Here is a 21,448-nt window from a genome sequence, read left to right as displayed (position 1 = left end):
TTTAAGCATGATTAAATCTCAGCTTTATTGGATTCTTTACTACATTTAACAGTTCAAATTACGAGTGAATCCTTGTTGAATGTACATACTGCAATTGTTGACACAAGTACTAAAATATCATTTTACTGCTTATAAAAAAAAAATCCAATGTTTTTACTATAAAAATCAATGATAAAAGTAATCATGTTATGAACTGTTGATTTCTAATACTGCCAATGTTTCCTGGTAGGGCATTAAAGTGGGCATAACAACAGTTGTTGAATTCATGTGACTCTCAGACAGATTGTCAAACATTGTTGAGTAGGATGTACACCGAGCAGAAACTGGCTAATCACGCTGGTACTCCTGTCAACTAAAACAGCATGTTTTCATATGGGAAAGAGCTGGTGAGGAGGAATGAAGCTAGGAAGGTCAAGAAAGTTCAGGTATTTAGAGAGGGGAAAGGTACTAAAAACGTTATTTAGTTTTAGTCAAATCTAGGCAACATGTCTCCTACCCCCTTTACTCATTAGGTGCTAATCAGATAAACTCAGCATACCACAGCTAAACGGATTGCTGCTGGTAAAGAAAACAATGAAAAGCGAACAAGCTAATCCAGCATCTTGCAGTATTTTCCTGTCTGTGCGTGACAAGGAAAAAAGGGCCCTAGCTTAAACCAGTTCAGAGCAGTACTTTTATTTATAGCGATTATCTTTAATATGAAGAGATCCCAACAAAATACACACAAAATGAAAAACAAACAAGCTAAAATATCAATTTTAAATACATTCCCTTTTTTAAAAATGAGGAAATCTCTCATATACTTGCTGCATTGTTCTATTTTACACTTTTGTATCTGAATAAACAGTAATGCTGGCAACTTGTGTATACAAATTACTTAATTGTGTAGATTTAAAATTGTAAAGCACATTGGACAATCATTTGTGGATAGTGGTTGGTTAAAGACGGAATTCATAACTTTCCAGATTTCCAGGTGTGGATGCATTTGAGTGCAAATAAAAGAGGGTGGGGAAAGTGAAATGTTATCCTTATTTGTAAACTGATAATCTACTAAATGGATTAACCAATCCGGACACCTGTGACTAGTTACAGGAGTACCTTAAAACACTAAACCAAACCATGGGACTAATGAGACATGTGCCAATCATTGTCCTGCCCAACATTTTGGATGTTACTTTAAGACAAATAATAATAATTTCACACCTGGTAAAATGTTTCACTAGATAAAAGAAATCAAGGGGAATTAAACAATAAACAGCGAGATGAAAGAGTCTTCGGTGCATAAAGATCCCTGTGTGGACTTCTGGCATATTTATTAGCAAAGCTCGCAAAAGGAATAAAACTGGAATATTGCTTTTACTACACATATTGAAATATTAACAACCTCCTTTTATCCAAATTCATCATTTACCTGCATGTTCAGGGTTCAGAGCTGTGCACTGCTAGGGAACATCTCCCTTAAGAGTACACCACCCCACAGTCACTTGCCCCATCTAGTGGTTCATTTAGGAACCAGCAGACACCTTTAAAGCGGGGAGTATTTAGTTATTGTTGGTATGACAATGTAATTGCACTACAGTATTATGAAATGTGTGAAAAACAAGATGTTCAAATACTGTATAAAAAGAATAAAACTTTATAATACCTACATCTGGAAAAACAAAGAGGAAATCTTTAAAGACTAGGGACCTACAACAATGATGCCACGACTGAGTTAATGTTGGTACTTAACTAACATCACAAATACCCGCACATTCAAACATGCTCATTAAATAAACATAATGGATACAATTATAATTACTTTTGTATGAGCAAACATTGTTTCTGTTAAAGTTAAATCAAATTATGAACTTGGAAATATGCTTTAGTACAATCACTGTATAAGAAACACTGAAAAAAATGCATAAACATAAATAGACAAACCAAGAAAAATGGAAATGAAGGTAAAATGTCTAGATTTCTAGAAGAAAAAACTTATCAAAAACAAGAATTATTCTCCTGCAGTTAACTCTCTCTTTTTTTTTTTTTTGCACACACAAACAATAAAAATCAGCTAGCTTTCAGCAATCACCAAGGATCTGATCTTGGAATGAGCTTTGGCTGGATGGAGCCCAGTGCACACATGGAGACCTGTTGAAATGAAGCTTTATGCAGGTGGATGGGTCTGCCTACATGGAGCTCCTTGAAGATCAGCATACAATGAATTAACCTTTCCCGTGATGGTGCTCTAGGTGGTCTAATGGCATTCAGTCAAAACTAAGACATATTAGGGCATACCTGGTACAGTCGGAAGTACAGCAGGTTAATTCAGCCCATTTTACCTTGCATGTTCAGAATGTTCAGCCCAAATGTTAACAGACAAAATACAGATGATTCTATAATTATATCTGTCTTTAAAACAAGGAAATTTACAGATGAATGAGCCTTTGTTCTACATAGTCTATCCCCTAAGTCTTGACAGAAGAAACACGATTCTCAGAACATATGCTAGGGGCCTAAGTTATTCTCCTGCAGCAATAACACAAGATGTAGTTTAAAATATTTGCCAAAGCATCTAAGTCACTTAGGAGGCTATCCAAATCAGAAATCAGTTATAAATGCTGTTCCTGATTTCCAAATGCTGTTCCTGATTTCCCGCCGGGAGCCTCATTCATCGCCTCCCTTTTCCCTGTCACTGCTCCTCTCTCAGACACCCTGTCTCACAATGATCATCCCGCCAGTGGACACATTTTCCAACTCTGTCCGCAGAGTTTCCTGTGTCAGCCAGAAGAGCAGCACACTCTCCCCACTCCCATATGTGCTGTATGTATGTATGTATGTACACAGTATTCACAGCCTCAGACACACTGATTGCTTATGTGGCAGTGCAACTAGCCTCCTAGGCTTCCTTTCTAGTCAGGCTTTGAATGAGATGTTAATGCCTTATAGAGTTGCTCTCAGCTCTGTGATCTACAGTGCCGTTTATGATTACTGTTACTTTACATTACAGAGATCATGGGTTTGTGCCTAAAGTTACAGCCTTTCTTACCACTATTTATAGAGTGTTTAGTTATAAAAATGCATCTGATTAGTCTCAGAGCACATGTAAGCATCAGTGGGATGCTCATTTACTTATGTTGGTGAAAATGTGGGGTTCGGGTTAGGAATCTGCAAGCCTGCCAAGATGCAAAGCAAAGTCCTGCGGTTTTTCCTTACTTGGAATGCAACAGAGTCTATACTGTAGACCCTGGCAGGAACCCGGCCTGGAAGAAAGAATTTTGGGGCCTTGTGCACTGTGGAAATTGCCTGCTCCGAACCTTTCATAAAATAGACAGCAAAGCACCCCCACATCCTACATGCCCCACTTCACACACATACTACCCAATGCCCCACTCTCCCCACAGACCTCCAAGTGCCCCTCCTACTCCACATAACAAGCCTCCACCAGCCCACACTTAACCTGACAGTACTCACACACATTCCAGCAGCCCAGACATACATACTGTTCACACAGCCCTCAGCACCTCATTCCAGCCTCCAACCCTGCCACTGCCAACATCCCCAATTGCTCTCTTCACTAAACCCATAGCCCACCACCCACTCACCCATTATCTCCGCAACCTTGTTGGCCATTCATCAGTGCCATCCTGGGCTAGGGTAGCTTCTCCAGGTCCTGGTTGCCCAATTCTGCATCAATGGGGGGCAGCCAGGCCAAATTTGAGCAAGTGGCAATGCAGTGCTACTCAGGGTTCCCCTATCCCACCCCCGGTCATCGGATGGACCCACTGAGATAGGGGTCCCATGCAAGTGCAGAAAGAACACATTGGTTAATCCAGGCTGGCAGGAACATTAGTTTTTGTTGTAAGATCTCATAAAAGTAATAAAGCTGAGCTCCATGGAAATGTCAGGTCCAGCAGACACATTGCAGCTAACACAAGCAAACACACTGGAAAAAACCCAACAGTTTTAAAAAATACCCACCTGAATGCAAACTAAATTGGAGAATTTTCATATAGTACAACATTGTAAAGGACACAGCAATACACAAAGAGGAATCCAAAGGCACACCATTTTAGACTAGTATTCAATGCAGATTAATTTGTTGTACCCAAAACAACATTAACAGAATATTATGGGCCTTCTGCATTTCTGTGGCCATGGAATATGTAGCAGAACTGTCCCCTAGAAACTAAACTTTAATTTTTAAAATATTTGTTTTTATCTCGTATGGCTGCAGATATAAATGAAAATATTAAGAGAGCATAAATCAACAGTCATATATTTATGAATCGGCACAGTGTGAAACAATAGTTCTCAGAGGCGTGAATAGCTCGGTTAATCTCAACTGAGTGTTAACTCTGAAACCTAACTATGATAATTTAACTGTCATGATTTCCTTACTGATCATTTTAGCAGAAACATCCAACTGGTATGTTTATGCCGCAATCCCAAACTATGTCCTATTCACCTATCTGAATTGCTGCAGAATTTCCACCAGAGTGCCACTAATCAAAGGACCTTGCTGCAGAAGGTGCCTCATACCCTAATTTTCCTCTATGAGCTGGGCTCTATTTCTCATGATTCACCATTTCCCTTCACCAAGAAGGAGACCACGGTTTATCAAGGCTAAGTTTTAGTCACAGGTATTTTTAGTAAAAGTCATGGACAGGTCATGGGCCGTAAACAGAAATTCATGGGCCTGTGACCTGTCCATGACTTTTACTAAAAATACCCCCGTGACTAAAACTCAGGCTGGGGGGTGTGGGTGTTCTGGGTGCGGGGAGACAGTCCGAGGGCACCACGGGTGCTGGGGGAGGTGGCCTGGGACCCCACTGGTCCGGGGGGGGGGGGGGGTTGGGGGGGGGGTGACGGGGGCTTCCGCTGCTCCTACCACAAGTGCCGGCTGCTGTAGCTCCCATTGGCCAGGAACCGCAGCCAATGGGAGCTGTGGGGGCGGGGCTTGCGGGGGCGGACAGCATGCAGCGCAGACCCCCGCCGCTGCCTAGGAGCTGCAGGGCCATGCCAGTGGGAGCCAGGGAGCTCCCTACCCCCAGTTAAGTGCCCCTCCGCACCCTTCTGCCCCTAGCCCTGAGCCCCCTCCCACACACCCAAACTGCTGCTGCTGACCCAGGGGCTGCCTGGCTCCTCCGTGACAGACTCTCAGCCTTAGTTATGGAAGATGTAGTCTGACCAGGGAGCCCATATTATAAAAGAGTCTGGGAGCATGAGCCACCTGAATTACAACTCCCAGGAGACTCTACAATAGCATTTCCGAATGTTTGTTTTCTGCAAATAAATAAATAACCTCAAAATTTTCTGCAGGAAAAAAAGTTACAATCAACTCTAATCACTAGCTTCAGCAACTATGTAATCTTACTGCTGTAGCCCTCTATCTGTTGTCTAAATGTGCACAATTTACCTGCTTAGAGGCTAGAAATAAACAGTAAATTATGTAAATTCTCCCTTAGGCCCACTTACCAACAGGCAATTTGCAGCCCCTGAAACATCTCTCCTGCATCTGGGCCTATATATTTGAAGTTTTACATTATTTCTGTCAAAATAATAAGTGATTAGGGTATACAATGGGTCGACACTAAGCATAATTAAAAAACATAGATCCATACACACACATTATATATATTCTTGTGTCGTCTCATAAATCAAACATGGGAAAAATCTTTCCTAATCTGAGATCTCGTTATGCCAAGTTTCAGCTGAGGGAAAGTTTTTTGGCCAAAGTGTCAACCTTTTAAAAAATGAAGAGTTTATAATGGAAACAGCTGCTCACCTTAGGCACAGTGGTGCTATCTGGCTCAGCTATAATATAAAAATAAATGTGTAATTAAAGGAGAAAAGTGTTATGAGCCTTAGCTATAAAAGTGTATAAAAATATTACTTCCAAGTTAGAAAGTTACCTTAGCTGTAAAGTATTATCCTCACACATATTTCACAGTTTTGATGAACTTTGTTTCCCTAGGGAAATATTTTATAGCGATTACCCCTTCAAACCCTGACATTATCTAGAACATTTCTGCTATTGTGGATGCCTGACGGTATTCTCTATTTTGCTGGGAACTTTGTGTAAAATCCCTTCAGCCCTGTATTAGATATGGGTTAATACAAAGATATTTTTTTCCCATATAAATAACTCCCTTCCCCTTTCCTAGCCCTCTCCTGTCCTCACACAACTCAAATACTTTAAAATTTGAAATGTCCAAGTTGGCTAGACCTGAGGACTAGACTCTTTTGTTAGTCACACATGTGCATAGATGTATAATAACCAAGTTAAAGCATTGACAAACTTGGTTTTATGCACATGCAGTAGTAACTTCTCCTAGGACTGAGAGCATAACACCAATTGTGAGTTGGGTGAAGCTTAATATGATAAAGTCAAAATGATGAGAGTGAGATTCCCAAATTATAATGGGGATGATTATAATGCATGTCCCTATTACTGAGGGAGCTGTTCCCCTTTAGTTCAGGAAATTCACAGTTTGAGAGTGCATTGAGATCCCTGACTATTTTTGGATTCTCGGGGGTGATAGGAAGCCAAAAGCACCTTCTGGCTGGGCATTTAAATACTATCTCTGTCATATCCAGACCTCTCCATGGCTTTGCAATAAGCCAGTCTGGAAGTTACAATGTGCTCTGCATTGGACTTTTGCTCTTTACAAAACAAACATAACACAGAACAACTACCCTTAATGTCACACTGACGTTTAAACTAGTGAAGCATACAGATGACTTCCCAATTGATAGTAAGAACAGGAGTACTTGTGGCACCTTAGAGACTAACAAATTTATTAGAGCATAAGCTTTCGTGGGCTACAGCCCACTTCTTCGGATGCATATAGAATGGAACATATATTGAGGAGATATATATACACACATACAGAGAGCATGAACAGGTGGGAGTTGTCTTACCAACTCTGAGAGCCCAATTAAGTAAGAGAAAAAAAAAACTTTTGAAGTGATAATCAAGATAGCCCAGTACAGACAGTTTGATACACTATCTTGATTATCACTTCAAAAGTTTTTTTTTCCTCTTACTTAATTGGCCTCTCAGAGTTGGTAAGACAACTCCCACCTGTTCATGCTCTCTGTATGTGTGTATATATATCTCCTCAATATATGTTCCATTCTATATGCATCCGAAGAAGTGGGCTGTAGCCCACAAAAGCTTATGCTCTAATAAATTTGTTAGTCTCTAAGGTGTCACAAGTACTCCTGTTCTTTTTGCAGATACAGACTAACACGGCTGCTACTCTGAAATCTAATTGGTAGTGTTAGCCTCAGAGGCCCAGACCCACCAAAGGACCCAGGTGTAACTGCGTGTTGCAACACCTGACTTTTACGTGCCTACAAAATCACTGGAACAGAAATGGGACCCACAAAGCCTGAGTTAGAAGCCTAAGCTCCCTATACAATACATCGGGAGAGAGACATGCCAGAGAATGCAATCCAAAAAAGCCAGCACACTAGGCAGGGAGCTGCCAACAACAGTCAATAGTCATCATCATCCCTCTTACAGAGTCAGGTGCCTAAATCCAGGCTGCAGGGCCTATCTGTGCTGGAGATCCGCAGCTGGGAACCCCTCTCTTGAAGTCAGGTTGTTTAGATACCTAAGTCACTTCTTGTGAGAATAAGTTGGGTGCACTTATTAACGGCCAGAGGAGGAGGCGGCGACAGTGATGCTCACCCTATAACTTTTAGCCCAGTGGTGAGAGTATTCACCTGGGATGTGGCAGACCCAGGTTCAGCTCTCCCTCACCCCCCAGCCTGACAGGGAGAAATTATTTAAACAAGGCTCTCCCACAGCTCTCAGGAAAGTGCTCCAACCACTGGCCTATGGGATATTTTGATGTGGTGCTCCCTCAATCTCTCCTGTTGAAGCTATTCCACTTGGGATAAATCACTAAAGAGTCATTGGAGAGAGACGGTGACAATGATTCTATAGCCTGGTGGTTTTAGGTCAGTCACCAGCAAGATGGGAGACCCAGAGTCCAGTCCCCAAGCACCAATGACTAAGTATTTATACAAAGTGGAACGGCTTCAACAGGAGAGACTGAGAAAGCCCCACACCAGAATATCCCACCCCAGCTGGCTCAGCATAGTCAACTATAGAATTCACTTCCCCTGCTGATCTGACAGACCCTGAGTTTGGCACTGAGCTTTTGCTTAACACACATGTGCACGGGGAAGAGGACTGTTGGGTGTGGTTGTACCGTGTGGGGATTTCACTTGGAAAAGTCATTTGTATTAAATTGTGTGTATGTGCTCTCAGACTTTCTGTAATCAGCGACATCCTATAAACTAAATATAAATAATTAACTGTGGCATTAAGTTAGTTTTGTGGCTAACATATACATCGGCCATGTTAAGTATAGAAAACTTTCTGTGTTAACAAATGTCAGTCAAAACAGATTGTATTATGAAATCTTTCTGCTCTTTGCAGAGCTTGTAACCAACCTTCCTCATCCAAAAAGTGGGTACAGGGGATTGAGCAGTGGCATATGAAAAGTGTAAAGAGGAAAAAGTGCAGAAGACTTTGCTACTCACAGAAAAACATTTATTTAGTTTTAACAATTGTTCTAGAAAAGTGGCTAAAAAAACAGCAGAATGGGATGTTTTTGTAAATAATGCTGTAGCTGAAATAAAAAATGTACCTGTTATAGTCTAACAGCTCCTTATATTTATTAAGGTCATAGAACAGTGGTTTTCAAACTAGGGTCCGCAAACTATGTCTAAGATTTCCACACCTCCATTCGAAATTTTTTAGGAGTCCGCAAATGAAAAAAGGTTGAAAGCCTCTGACTTAAATAAGGCCCTACCAAATTCACGGTCATGAAAAACTCATCACGGACCATGAAATCTGTTCTCCCCTGTGAAATCTGGTGCCCAGCTGGGAGCCCCTACCCTGCGCAGGGCTCCAGTTTCTAGTCCTGGGTATGGGGAGGAACAGGACTTGCTCTTCCCCTGCAGGGGCCACTCCCAGGATGGGTCAGACTCACCTCTGGGAACCTCCCCCGGCTGCAGGAAACTCTGCAGCTCTAGCTGTCACCCCCACCCACCTGCGCAGGGAAGCTGCAGCTCCAGCTGTCTCACACACATGGGGATGCTGCTACTCCAGCTGTCAGCCCCCCACTTGGGCGGGAGACTGCCAGGAAAACCATATGGTAACCAACCCCACATACCTCCGACCATCATTTCTGAACTGCTGCTGGCAGTGGAGCTGGCTTTAAAGCTGTGCGTCCGGCCAGCAGCCTTCCTCTCTAGCTGCCCAGCCCTGAAGGCAGCACCCCGGCCAGCAGCAAAGCAAAAGTAAGGGTGGCAATCCCATGATCCTGTTACAATAGCCTTGTGACAGCCTAACCCTGACTGCCTTTTGGGTCAGGACCCCCACGGTTACAACACAGTGAAATTTCAGACCTAAACATCTGAAAACGTGAAGTTGACTAATTTTATACCCCCTGGCCATGAAATTGACCAAAATGGACCATGAATTTGGTAGGGCCCCTCGTCATAAAACAATCACAAACAAGATTCTGTTTGAGTGATTTTTTTTTTTAAAAACTGGTTAACTGACAAATGCCAATTTTTGCATTCCGCTCCCATGGAAGTTGCAACAAGTTCCACAAATTAAAATGCTGCAAGGTGTTCAAACATATGAGGGCATCGTCAACATTTACATCTTTCATTAAAATCTTACTATAGTTCTAATCCCTCTTCACAGGGGACTGGACTGATTAGATAGACGAAAATTACAGCTATGATTTTCATTGTTTGACTAGAGATATTTTAAACTGTTGACAATCTAAAGGCTGCATGATCTATCCGGGAACCATAAAATAAAGTATGACCACTCAGCAGCTGAAATCTGGATGCATCTATTAATTCTGAGATTAGCAGCAGCTGCAAAAAGATTGATTGCCAAGGCTGACTGATTGATAAAAGATGTTTTGGTCAGTACTTTCTATATTTATCCCACTGATAAATTTAATTTGAAGATGAATATTGAGTACCTGGCAAGCTGCTGGTAAAAACACTGAAAGCTCTGGTACTGATATCTTTTTGCCTAAAAGATTATCTTCTGCACTGACAGATCACACAACTAAACACAGACAGGCAGTTGGCCCTATTCCAGGCATTTTTCTGGAGGCAGATGTGGAAAGTAGGTAAAAAACGACCTTAGCTATACCAGCAAACCCTCCTAATGGAGACATTGCTTATGCCAGCAAAAGAGTGCTTCTGCCCAAATAAATAACTTATACCAGTTCCGCAAACTAAAGAAGATATACTGGCAATAGGACCTTTTTGCTGATATAACTGTGTATACAATAGGGCTTTTGCCAGCACAGCTATGTTAGTAGGAGAGTGTGTGATTTTTTTCATACTCCTAACCAACAGGCTACACTAAAAAACTTTTAAGTATAGAGATAGGTAGACACGAAGGTATCTCTCTGTTGAAGGGAGGCCTTGCTCAGAAAGCCCATCACTTGTTCTCATATCATAGAACTTTTCTAACAGACTAAATGAAGACACCAAGTTGACATGTAATATATAGAATATGGTTTACCAGGTCAAATAAATCTAAAAAATCTGTATGGGTGGGAAAAGAAGGCCAGAATTAGCAATTTCCCCTCAATCAATTATACTTCACAGTTGCTGAACTTCCTTGGCTTGTACATATAGAAATTTATTTATGTTCTAATTAGAGCTCCTAATTATTAGAGATAAGCTTCTGAGAAAAGCTTTCAAAGAAGCCTATTATCCTAATCCTCTGAGACAGATATATTTTATGTTCCCAATAGACAAACAGAATAAAACCCAGGGAAACATTAGTGCCAACTTATAAAACAAATTTTCTTCCACAAAAGGAAGGAATAAAAATTTGATGTACAATTCAGAGTTGTTTAATTAAATTTCATCCCCCCCCATATTATTAAATTACAAGCATCTGTGTAATCAAGGGTGAAAGAGGAAGAGAAAGAACTGTACAAACTAAGGCCACGTCTCCACTTACAGCAGCACTTGTGTAGCCACGAGAGACCTCTCCAGTCAACACAATAAAACAGCTCAACGAGCAGCGGTAGCAATGTCAGCGGGAGAGCATCTTCCGCCAACATAGCGCTGTGCACATGAGCGCTTATGATGGCAAAATTTACGTCGCTCAGGAGAGTGTTTTTTTCACACCCTGGAGCAACAAAAACTTTGCCGACATAAGTGCAAGTGTAAACATGGCCTTAATCAAAGCAGATAAGTAGACTTAGCTGCCTGCTAGGAATACTATAATATTATTGCTTTTATTATTGCAGCCCATCTATATTACATTTGCAAAGTGAATTAGAGATAACCCTTATCCAGTACTAATCAGGAGAATAATATCAAATATTACAATATTCTTCATAAACAAAGTGGGATTATAAACTACTTTACAGTCTATACCACATTAATCCTTAAAATCACCACCAATGCTGAGCACTTGATCATTCCAAACTAATGAAACTTACAATGCCATTATACTTTTGGAAAGCCTCCGTACCTCTGGCTGCATAGTAAAAGAAAAGTTCAAACTTACTAAGGCCAGAAATACAAGGATGAAACTGTAGAACGTATATAATTTTTTTCTGCAACAAGACACCACAGCTTAAGAAACATGGGATTTCCTTCCACACTTCAACCTCTAGAACAATTTTTTTGATCAGTCTAATTTTGGGACACTTTTTCTTTCCTTACTTTTGTACTTATTTTCCCATGCTAGCGGGGCCTGTCATTACAGTATTTTACTTCTAAACTATGACAAAGTCAGCAAGGAGGAGAGGATAAATTAAAAGCCTCAAGGGGTAATGTCCTCTAGCACAGTCTAAACTCCCCTTCCATACTATACCTCTTTAATGGCCCATAGCCAGAAAGCAGAGCTGGTTCAAGGAGAGGTGAGAGTAACATCAAAGAAGGGGGAAATACACCATTTTAAAAGCATAGCAACTCTCTCGGGAACCCCTGTGCAGGGACAACACAATAAAGTGCGGATCTCAGCGTAGTAGCAGACAGACTAAACTGATGCAATAATTAGCAAATAATTAATAAACTAACCCTGGAATGAAAGAAACAGCAACAAAACTTTCATCAGCAAGGAGAAAAGAAGTAAACAATTAATAAATAAAATAGCAGCACTGAGGAGACACCAGCTAAAGCTAGCAGAAATTTTTTTGATGGAATATGCTTCTGTCAGAAATGCTGACCTGCCAAACTTGAAACATTTCATGGGAACATATAGACTTTGATAAGTGCTTTATTTTAATAAAGGTAAAAACAATTTGTTTCAACTATATTATATTACTTTAAAATTATTGTAGAATATAAAAGTCAACACAAAGGGCTTTGACCTTACTGAAACAAAGTGCCTTAATGAGGTCATTTTGATAGCAACAAAACTAAATTTTTAGAAACTTCTTTTTTCAGGAAATTTTGACTTTTTTATGCCAATTTGGAACTAAAGACAATTTTGAAATGTTGGAATTTCTCATGCAAAAGAAATTCTAAATTTTGCCCAACTCTAGTACCAACTTTTCATATGCCATTTTGTTCATGATCCTAATTTTTACATCAAGCTACAGGAAAAAAATATATTAATTTTCAAATGTAAGACTGTAAAAATAGTCCTGCTAGTGTAGAAAGCAGTGATCCATTTGCTATGTAATGTTCGGCACAGGGAGCACATCACATTTGATCTTTATGTTCTGCACTGGCCGCCAACTCATTTCCAGGTGTAATTTATGTTATTGGAGTTAACCAGTAAAGGCCTAAATACCTCATAAATCACCTACTCCTCACAATATATAAGGAGATTAGCTGAAGTGCTGCAGCAAATAACTCCCTTGGTTAAATAACAGGAGTCTGAAGACATGATTTTGGAGCTCTCTTTCCCTATTGGTCCACCAGAACCAAATTTGTTGGCCTCCAATTAATGCTGGAAGTCATTAACTACACTCAGTTTCTTTCTTGTTGCGCGGAGGAGGAATTAATTTTGGAAGAGTGATGGAAAAGTCTTAATTCTGGGGATGTGGGAGGATTTTCAATTTTGGACAGACATTGGGCCAATATCTTGAGGTCCCAAACTAACAGCATTTCAGTAAGCAATACGATAAAATGCAGAAATTAGTATCCGGCTACACCCATATCTCCAAATGTTCACATAAGCCATAATTTTCCATTTGTCTCTCTCTTCCATTAAATTGTTTACTTTTTGATTTGGCTTTTTTCATAATTAGCTATTCCTAAAGTATTTCTATGAATATATTGTTCATTTAATTTATTATTACAATGCACCTGTCTAAAACTCCAGTGGGAATACTTGCATAGAAAGATACTACTCAACATGTATCAGAATGTGGCCCTTATTGTTTAACTTCCATTGCTACAGACTGTAAGTTCAACTAGTGCTTTGGATGTGTGCATTTGAATTAGATAAGAGAAATAACATCAAAAATAAAATCATGTCAAACAACTGTTTTGAATAGTTTAGGAAAAGAAAGAAAATGGAAAATTGTAGTTTGTATGGACATTATGAGATACTGGTGTAATCAAATACTCATTCCTACATTTCATCATACTTACTGGAAAATTGTTTAGTGCCTTGTTTCATCAAAAACTGAGGTTTCATGTACTATAGCAAGCTTTTCTCAAAATATTTTAATGTAATTATTAGATGTAACTGCATTATGCTGGGTAAATAAAACCATATAAAGTTATAAACAGCTACCTTGCGAAACTGATAGCCAACCAATAACCTACAATGATAAAATATGGAGCCTGTAACTCTTATAGGACTTGTTGTGGACATTTTTTATAGACAATTTCAGCTTTCTGACTTTGCAGAAAACCATAATACAAACAATATTTCTCCATTATTCAAACTTACCATTGGTGGCTATCAGCGCTCATGGTATCCAGCTGAATAGCTTTTTCAGCTACAATCTTTCCTGTAAAAGAAAAAGTTATACTAAATCATCTCTCCATCTTAGATTAAGCCAGGAACTACATTGTGAGATAATATACTTTAGATATAAAAGAAACCAATTTGATTTTCCATGTAAACACTGAGAGGGATATTGTAACATTATGGATTCACAATACATACACAAATGTATTTTTTATATTTTTGTTTACTTAGGACAGTTCAATTCAGATGCAACCAACTGGTTTTCAGTGATGTTCTGCTTTTGACTCAGGAATGAAGAAATTAAGCGACTTGGCCAAATTCACATTTTGAGTAGGAGTCCAATGATGAGATTGCTGTGTCTAAAGCCTTAGCTGTAACCAATTAAGCCACATTTTATTATTATTATTAAAAATAACTATAAAAACAAGAGGTAAAGCAAACAATCCTCTGTCCAGTTGGAATTAAAAATAAGTTACTGTGCCAAGTCCACTTTAGAAACAGTTCTCTCTGAGCCTCTTCCCAAACTAAAAATTAAAAAAAAAAAAAAAAAAATGCTGCAAGCGACTTCAGAACTCAGAACACCCAGCCATTGCAGGATAAATATCTGAACAGGCTGTGACACAACACTGCTGATCACATGAATACCTCTGACCCACTTCACATATCACCATTGCTTCTCATCTCTCTCTGCCCTGTCATTATCTCTCATCAACAAGTGCTAAAATTAATCAAAAGCAGCGGCAAATGATGTGAGATCAAAGTATAGTTTTATTATTATTTTATTATTTATTTTGTGTGCTGTGTGTGTGCTGGGCACTATCCAAACAAAGAAGGGAACATCCCTGCCCGAAGGAGCTCACTGTACAGACAGACATGTAAACAAATGGACAGTGAGTAAGGGGAAGGGAGTAACAAAGATACACTTGTGTTAATATTAAACACATACCGTGCATGTAAATTATATCCAAGTTAGTCGTGAAGCAAGACAATGTTAGTTAGCAAGTTTCTTATAGGAATCAAGATAGAGATGAGTCTTCACAAGAGATGTGATGGCAGACAGAGTAGGTACCCTGCAGAGCAGCTCAGGAAGGACACAGCATGTGTAAGGGTAGCATGAAAGAAGGCAGGGAGAGGTGTATGTGAGAGAAGCTATCAAATGAGTGGTCCAGGCTGGCATCCCTGGAGGAACAGAGTGGGTTAATGAAATCTCTTTGTCTTGTTCTGAGTTAAGTAAGGAGAGGCAGGACTATGTAGGGCTCTGAAGGCAGTCAGGACAAGTTAAATTTGATGCAGGAGAGGAGGGGGAGCCAGTGGATGAGGTACAGAGGGAGTGATGTAATCAAAGAGATGGGCAAAGAGGATTATTTTAGTGGCAGTGTGTTGTATGGACAGGAGGGGGCCATGGGGATGTCAGAGAGACAAGAGAGAAGAATTGTGCAGTAGTCGAGATCAAGACGGCCTGGGTGAGAATTTCTCATTGAGAAAGGAAGATGCTAGAGGTACTGAAGAGGTGGCAGGATTTAGAAACAGCTTAAATGTGCAGGACCAGGGAGAGAAAGCAAATGATGACCTCCCAGTTATGAACCCGAGCGATGGCCAAGATGGTGGTGCTTTGGAAAGTTGCAGAGGAAAAAAGGAGGTAGTGAGAGGGAAAAATCAGGAATTCAGTTTTGACCAGTTTGAGATTAAGCTGACAAAAGGACATCCAGGAGATGTTGGATACACAGGCTCGGTGCAGTAGATGGAGCATATTCTGCTTTTCATTCTTTAGCACTGCTTCTAGTCCTCAGTATTCACAGGCTCCCGAAAGAGCCATATTCAGCCCTCCTCACCTAAGACGGGGTTACTAAACTGTGGGGCCTCAGAGGACCCCAACCTTTGCCCTAGGGAAAAAAATTGCCTTAGCCTTGGCATTTATTTAGACGTCATCAGGCTGAAGATTTTTTTTATTTTAGTTCTGTGTCAGTCTGGCTCATATTTAAGTATTAAAAGCACTGACTGGAGCCAATCCTGACTGGCAAAACCCCTTCTAATCCAGTCCTGGACATCTTCTGAGTAGAGTGAAACTAAGTGCTTGATGCCAAAACACGTGGCAGTTTTATCATGCAAAACATTTTCATCAAGGTCTAAATGCTATCCGTATAAAACCAGATTACAAATTACTTGGACTATGACATTTCAGGGAAAAGTGCCACTAAAAGTTCACAGAATGAGCCTTTCTACAATAATCAGGTGTCATTTTATCTAGCCAGTTTTTTGCTCCCCCTACCATTAGCAACATATTTCTTCTTTTCTTCAACATCTGTAGTCATCTCAAACATATCTCCATAAGCTCGTGCAAGTCTCCAAAGAAACCCCTCATGGTTTCCATACTGAAAGGAGAAGGAAGAAGCAGATATATTAGACCATTAAATTGACTAAAATGTAAATGTAATTTTATATAGTTTCCTTGAATAAAAGTTAAAATAATTTAACAGCATATTTATTCTCTCCCCTCATTCCCCTCATTGAAAGATGGTGAATTTTTGGCTATTTTTATTCCTGCCACACTATGTTTATTATGTTTGGAGAGCAAGACAGATGAATTTTTCCCCTAAGAAGAGAAGATAAATATTGGGACACTTAGCTGGAACACATGTATTAGGTTTGTTCAGGGTTTTTCTTTGTTTTCTTTACAAAAGGACTTTCTATAACTGTTCATTATTACAAATAAAAGAGTAATCCATTATAAAAATAGCATGCAGTAAGCAATTAGGATGTTTTCTTTGTGCATGAAATAAAAATCTCATCATACACTCACAGTAAGTATCATATCTACCAGTCTGACTGCTATTTTCTACACTTACTTAAATGCGGAACACTACCAAAAACACTAATATCTGCCTAACCAGAAGAAATGTATGAAGAGTGAGCACTGTATCAATTACTGCATCTAAAACTCCCAGTGATTTCAATGACAGCACAAATGCTGAAAGGTCAAGCTCACCTTAAAGGAAAAGTCCTAGAGCAGGAATAGTAAATAGTCAGATCGCAGGCCAAATTCGGATTGCCAGACATTTTTGAATGGACCCAAAATCTTTTTATTTACTTATCATCATTATTGGGTTTTTTTATTATTATTATTTTCTCTGGAGTCTGGACCTTGACTATACCTTGACCAAGATATTTAAACTTTGGCAAACAATAATTGACTATCCCTGTCCTAGAGAATGTACCAGAAAATTGTAACTTTTTATGGGTTTTTTAAATCATCCTTTAGAATTTAATAGAGGATTATATCCCTCTGTAACAGGGTGTACTAGGCCTTTGCGGCCCCCTGCTGGAGGCCCTGCGGTCCTACTACACCCTGCCCTAGGAAAAGAGCAGCAAAGGTGGGTCCTATAGGCCTGCTTAGACAGGCTACATGGAAGGAGCCAATCAGAGCCCAGCAGGCTCAGATAAAAGGAGCTACAAGGCCTAAGCAGGTCAGTTGCTGGCTGTGCCCAGAGGAGCAGAGAAGGGTGCTCCTCACTGGTCACAGAAGCTCCAGAGAAGCAGAAGGGTTCTGGTGGTAGTTGCATTCAGAGAGGAGGAAGAGGCTCTGAGGTATGGGCAAAGAGAAGGGAGCTGCATGGGAAAAGGCCCAAGGAATAGCAGCAGAAAACTGGAGGGAGCAGTAAGTGGCTGCTGTGTATTGGGACCTGGAGTAGTAGATGGACCCGGGTCCCCCACCAGCAAGTGCTGGAGTGGCTAAGCCCTGGAAAGGGACACAGCTTGTTTAAAAGCCCAAGAAAAGGGACTAGATTTAAAGGGCCAAGAAACAGGGCCCTGGTGAGGGTAGACAAACAGTCCTGGTGGGGTTCTTTACTAAAAGCCCAATAAAGAGGCTAGACTCAAAGGGTCCAGAGACATTGGTGAAGACACTAATAAGGACACTCTGCTAGTCCTTGTTGGAACCTTGTTAACCCAGAAGGGGTTCATTCATTCATATGGACTGTGAGACTTGGCTGGAGAGCTGAGCCACTGAAGACCCACCAAGCGAGGTTGACAACCTACAGCCAGGTGCAAGAAAGGCCTGCATTACCACACCCAGCCACTAGAAGGCACTCGAGGTGAGTGAGCAGTGATACCCTCCTACAGAATTCTATAGGATGCTTTAAAAAATATTACACACTAATGATCACTCTATTCAATTTTATGGGGCAGATCCCCAGGTGATGTAAATATCATAGCTCCATTGACTTCAGTGGATCTCTCCCTATTGGTTTTTAGTGTCATTTCTATAAACAACTCTTTAAATTTCTTTAGATCCCTGTTGGTTTCTTCCCTATTTAATTCCATAAGACTTTTCCATGTAGACAATTTTGAGAGCTGGAAAAACTACTCCTACTGCCTAAAAAAAGTCCATGACATGTCTCTTCCTTAAGAAGCTGTAACAAACTGGAACTTGATATACAAAACAAAACAATTAAACCTTTACAGCTACCCTAATAAAAATACTGATGTGATGATACTTTGAAATAATTTGTTTTTAATGTAAATTGTTGTACAACACCTTCTAGTCTTCTATACTTTAGTTCTAATATTTCAGAGTTAAAAAGGATGACTTATACAGTAGTGAACCTAGAGCCAGGACTATGAAAATAATTGTACATTTATCCCCTAGTACCTTTTCCTCTTTCTCAAGTAACATTCTGAAGCTCTCCTTTTTATCATCCTCTGAACCACAATGCAAACTGTCCACCTGCTGCAGAAGATTAAATAATTCTGTTTCCTTTTCTGTTCTTGCAGATGCTGCAGGTAAACTAATCCATCCCCTTTCTTCTTCGGATTCTCCTTCAGTATCACTGTGAGCTGTAATATAGCTAAAATTATGGAAACAATTATATATTCTAAATATTGACAAAACGTTCTATAACAATTTGTGTCAGTTCCCCAACTTTAAAGAAGTTAGCTCAGTTCCTGATAGTTTCACATTCATTTTACATTTATTCTGAACTGGAGAATAGATTCATTATAATTAGCATATTAGGCAATAGTTAGGAAGAATGCATCAAGTTTAAGTCTGCACAACATGATTGTCAGGGACATTGCCTAGTGGTTAGAGCACAGGAATACTGTGAGTTCTTATTCTGTTTTTGACATTGTCTCTGTAGCTGTCATGGTTCTGTTTCCAGATATGGACTGGCTACAGAGCTTGCTTCTGAGCAAGATACCTATCAGATGTGTTCATCAGAAGATTCTTTAAGGCACTGCCAGGTATGGCTGAGGTTAGCTTAAATATGGTATTTTATGCACAGAGATATCTAGAGCCTGAACAGTACAATATATTTTAGCATTCCATTACAGTAGCCTTGAAAAACTCACTTGAATCCTGTGACTCATTTTCCCCATCTGTGAAATGTAGGTGTAAATACTAACCAATCGCACAAAAATGTTAAAAGTGCTGTGTATCTGAATTTTGCAAAATGCTTTAATGATGTCAAATGCTATTTACATGTTAAGCATGATCAATTACATCAATATATTTTGTACATTCAGAAGATTAATATCCCACACTGGAAAAACTAAAGTAGTTCACTAACTTCACTGACTGAGTTATGGGAAAATACAACTAAGGAAAGAATCCTATTTTATAAATTGCCACACACAGATAAATAAGTAGCCTTATTTTCCAAAGAGCTGACCACTCAACAATCTCCATTGACTCAAAAAGACATTTGAAGTTCTAGCCATCTATTTAGGTGCACATACCATAAATAAATAAGAGTAACTGTTGGCATCCATTTTTTGAAAATCATGTTCTTATGGAACAATCTATTTGCAGTAATCTTTGGAAACTATTTGCTATCAAGCACAGAGCACTCAAAGTTACCATGACCAGAATAAAATACAAATTGCATATTTTTAATATTTATTGCACACCCTAAGCAATAAATAATTCAGTCAAATTTGCTCAGAACAACCAAAACATACAAATAATTTTCTAGAAATAGGATCATTATAGTGTGTTGGAAATATAGAGAAATGATTTTTGATACTTCTATTTAAATAATCCTCTCTCCAATAAATCACTCTAAGAAAACTGCCAGAATTAAAATGACATTGTGCATTTACAGCTTGCTTGGCTAAGTTAAAGTAATAAGTATGCAGCTGCTTTTTGAATAACAAAATTGCCAGATTTGCCACGGTAGTTTCTAAACTTAAATTTCCCCACTGGTATGGGAAAGAAGAGGAATAAAAGCTTTTTAGTGACAAATTGAAAAGCAAAGTATGATGGACAAAAGAAGTGAAATATTCAGAACAGATTTTTATATATTTATCTATTAGTTTAGAGCTGAATCCTCATACCACTGAAGTCCAATGGCAAAAGTTCCATTGACTTCAGCAGAGTCAGGATTTGAAAGTTGTTAAATATTTACTGTAGTCTGCTAAAACATATTTAAAAGTGCAATGTGTTGCTATTTCATTATTATTTTGAACTGGTTGTAAAGCTACTGCATATGTAAGCGGTGTATATAATGGACTATATAAACCACCAAAAAAGCAGTATATTTTTAGAGGCTTCTTTAGCTGTAATGCATGCTTCAGTGCTGAACACCTTCTTGCAAATCATTTGGAATCCTGACCTTCAGGTAAAAAGGGTTGTTTTGTTTAACTACCAACTGAAAATGCTTGGCATTATAGTGTAAAGTAGCAATGATTAAATAGCAATTGTAAATGGAACTACACGTTCCTGTACACTTTTACAGTTACAGTATTGTAGAGTTAAAAGCTTTTCTGAACCACATCAAACACCCTTTAAAGTTTAAAAGTGTTTGATTTTACTCATGGGAATCAAGGTCTCAGTGTTATCAATTATCATGAATGATAATTAGCAGAAATAACATCTCCCCATTTGTTTCTTTTTTCCCTGTAAAAACATTGTCTGTCCAAGGCTGAAAAACAGACTAACGTGATTACTGCAAGATGTTCCCATATAAGCAAAATTGCCAAGGTCAAGTTTGTGCTGAGAAGCATTCAAAAGCAAGCCCATCAGAGAACTCCAAAGGGTCTTGGGTCAACCTGACAATACCAAGCATCAGCTCCAGACAGCCAGATCATAAAATACAATTTTTCTACAACTTCACTTAGAAAATCTATAAGTATCTCACAGCTGAGCAATATTTTGTTGTGGAAATCATAACAAGTGAATAAGCTTCATCAATAACAAAACAAAAATATCAGGGAAGTAGTAATGTTCTCTATGGCCAGATCATATCCCCATCAATCCACATAATGTGCCTTTCCTTACCTCGTGTCAAGTATCAGGGGGTAGCAGTGTTAGTCTGTATCTACAAAAACAACAAGGAGTCTGGTGGCACCTTAAAGACTAACAGATATCTGTTAGTCTTTAAGGTGCCACCAGACTCCTTGTTGTTTTCCTTACCTCCCAGACCAAAGGGAAGAACTCCTTTTCTAGCCCACAACCTGTGCTGGGGAAGAGGGAGGAGACAGGGTGAGTTGGAATAGAATGGGCAGGTGGTTGCACATCATCCCCCCCCCCCC

At 39.5% G+C, this 21,448-nt stretch overlaps 1 protein-coding gene across 2 annotated transcripts in view; it reads right to left on the bottom strand.

The window, feature by feature from the left end:
* The window catches only part of RMDN2 (regulator of microtubule dynamics 2), a 63,904-nt gene that overhangs the window by 30,509 nt on the left and 11,947 nt on the right, over positions 1-21,448 (bottom strand). For both annotated transcript variants that reach the window (XM_034764925.1, XM_034764924.1), the window contains exons 3-5: positions 18,570-18,765; positions 16,191-16,293; positions 13,901-13,961 (exon numbers count right to left, since the gene is read on the bottom strand). In XM_034764925.1, the coding sequence (XP_034620816.1) occupies positions 13,901-13,961; positions 16,191-16,293; positions 18,570-18,765 (360 nt within the window). The remainder of the gene's footprint in view (positions 1-13,900; positions 13,962-16,190; positions 16,294-18,569; positions 18,766-21,448) is intronic.

Source organism: Trachemys scripta, chromosome 3 (assembly GCF_013100865.1).
Source record: "Trachemys scripta elegans isolate TJP31775 chromosome 3, CAS_Tse_1.0, whole genome shotgun sequence".
NCBI lineage: Eukaryota > Metazoa > Chordata > Testudines > Emydidae > Trachemys > Trachemys scripta.
Note: the sequence above shows the minus strand (reverse complement) of the source record. Positions and strands in the feature narration are given on the sequence as shown.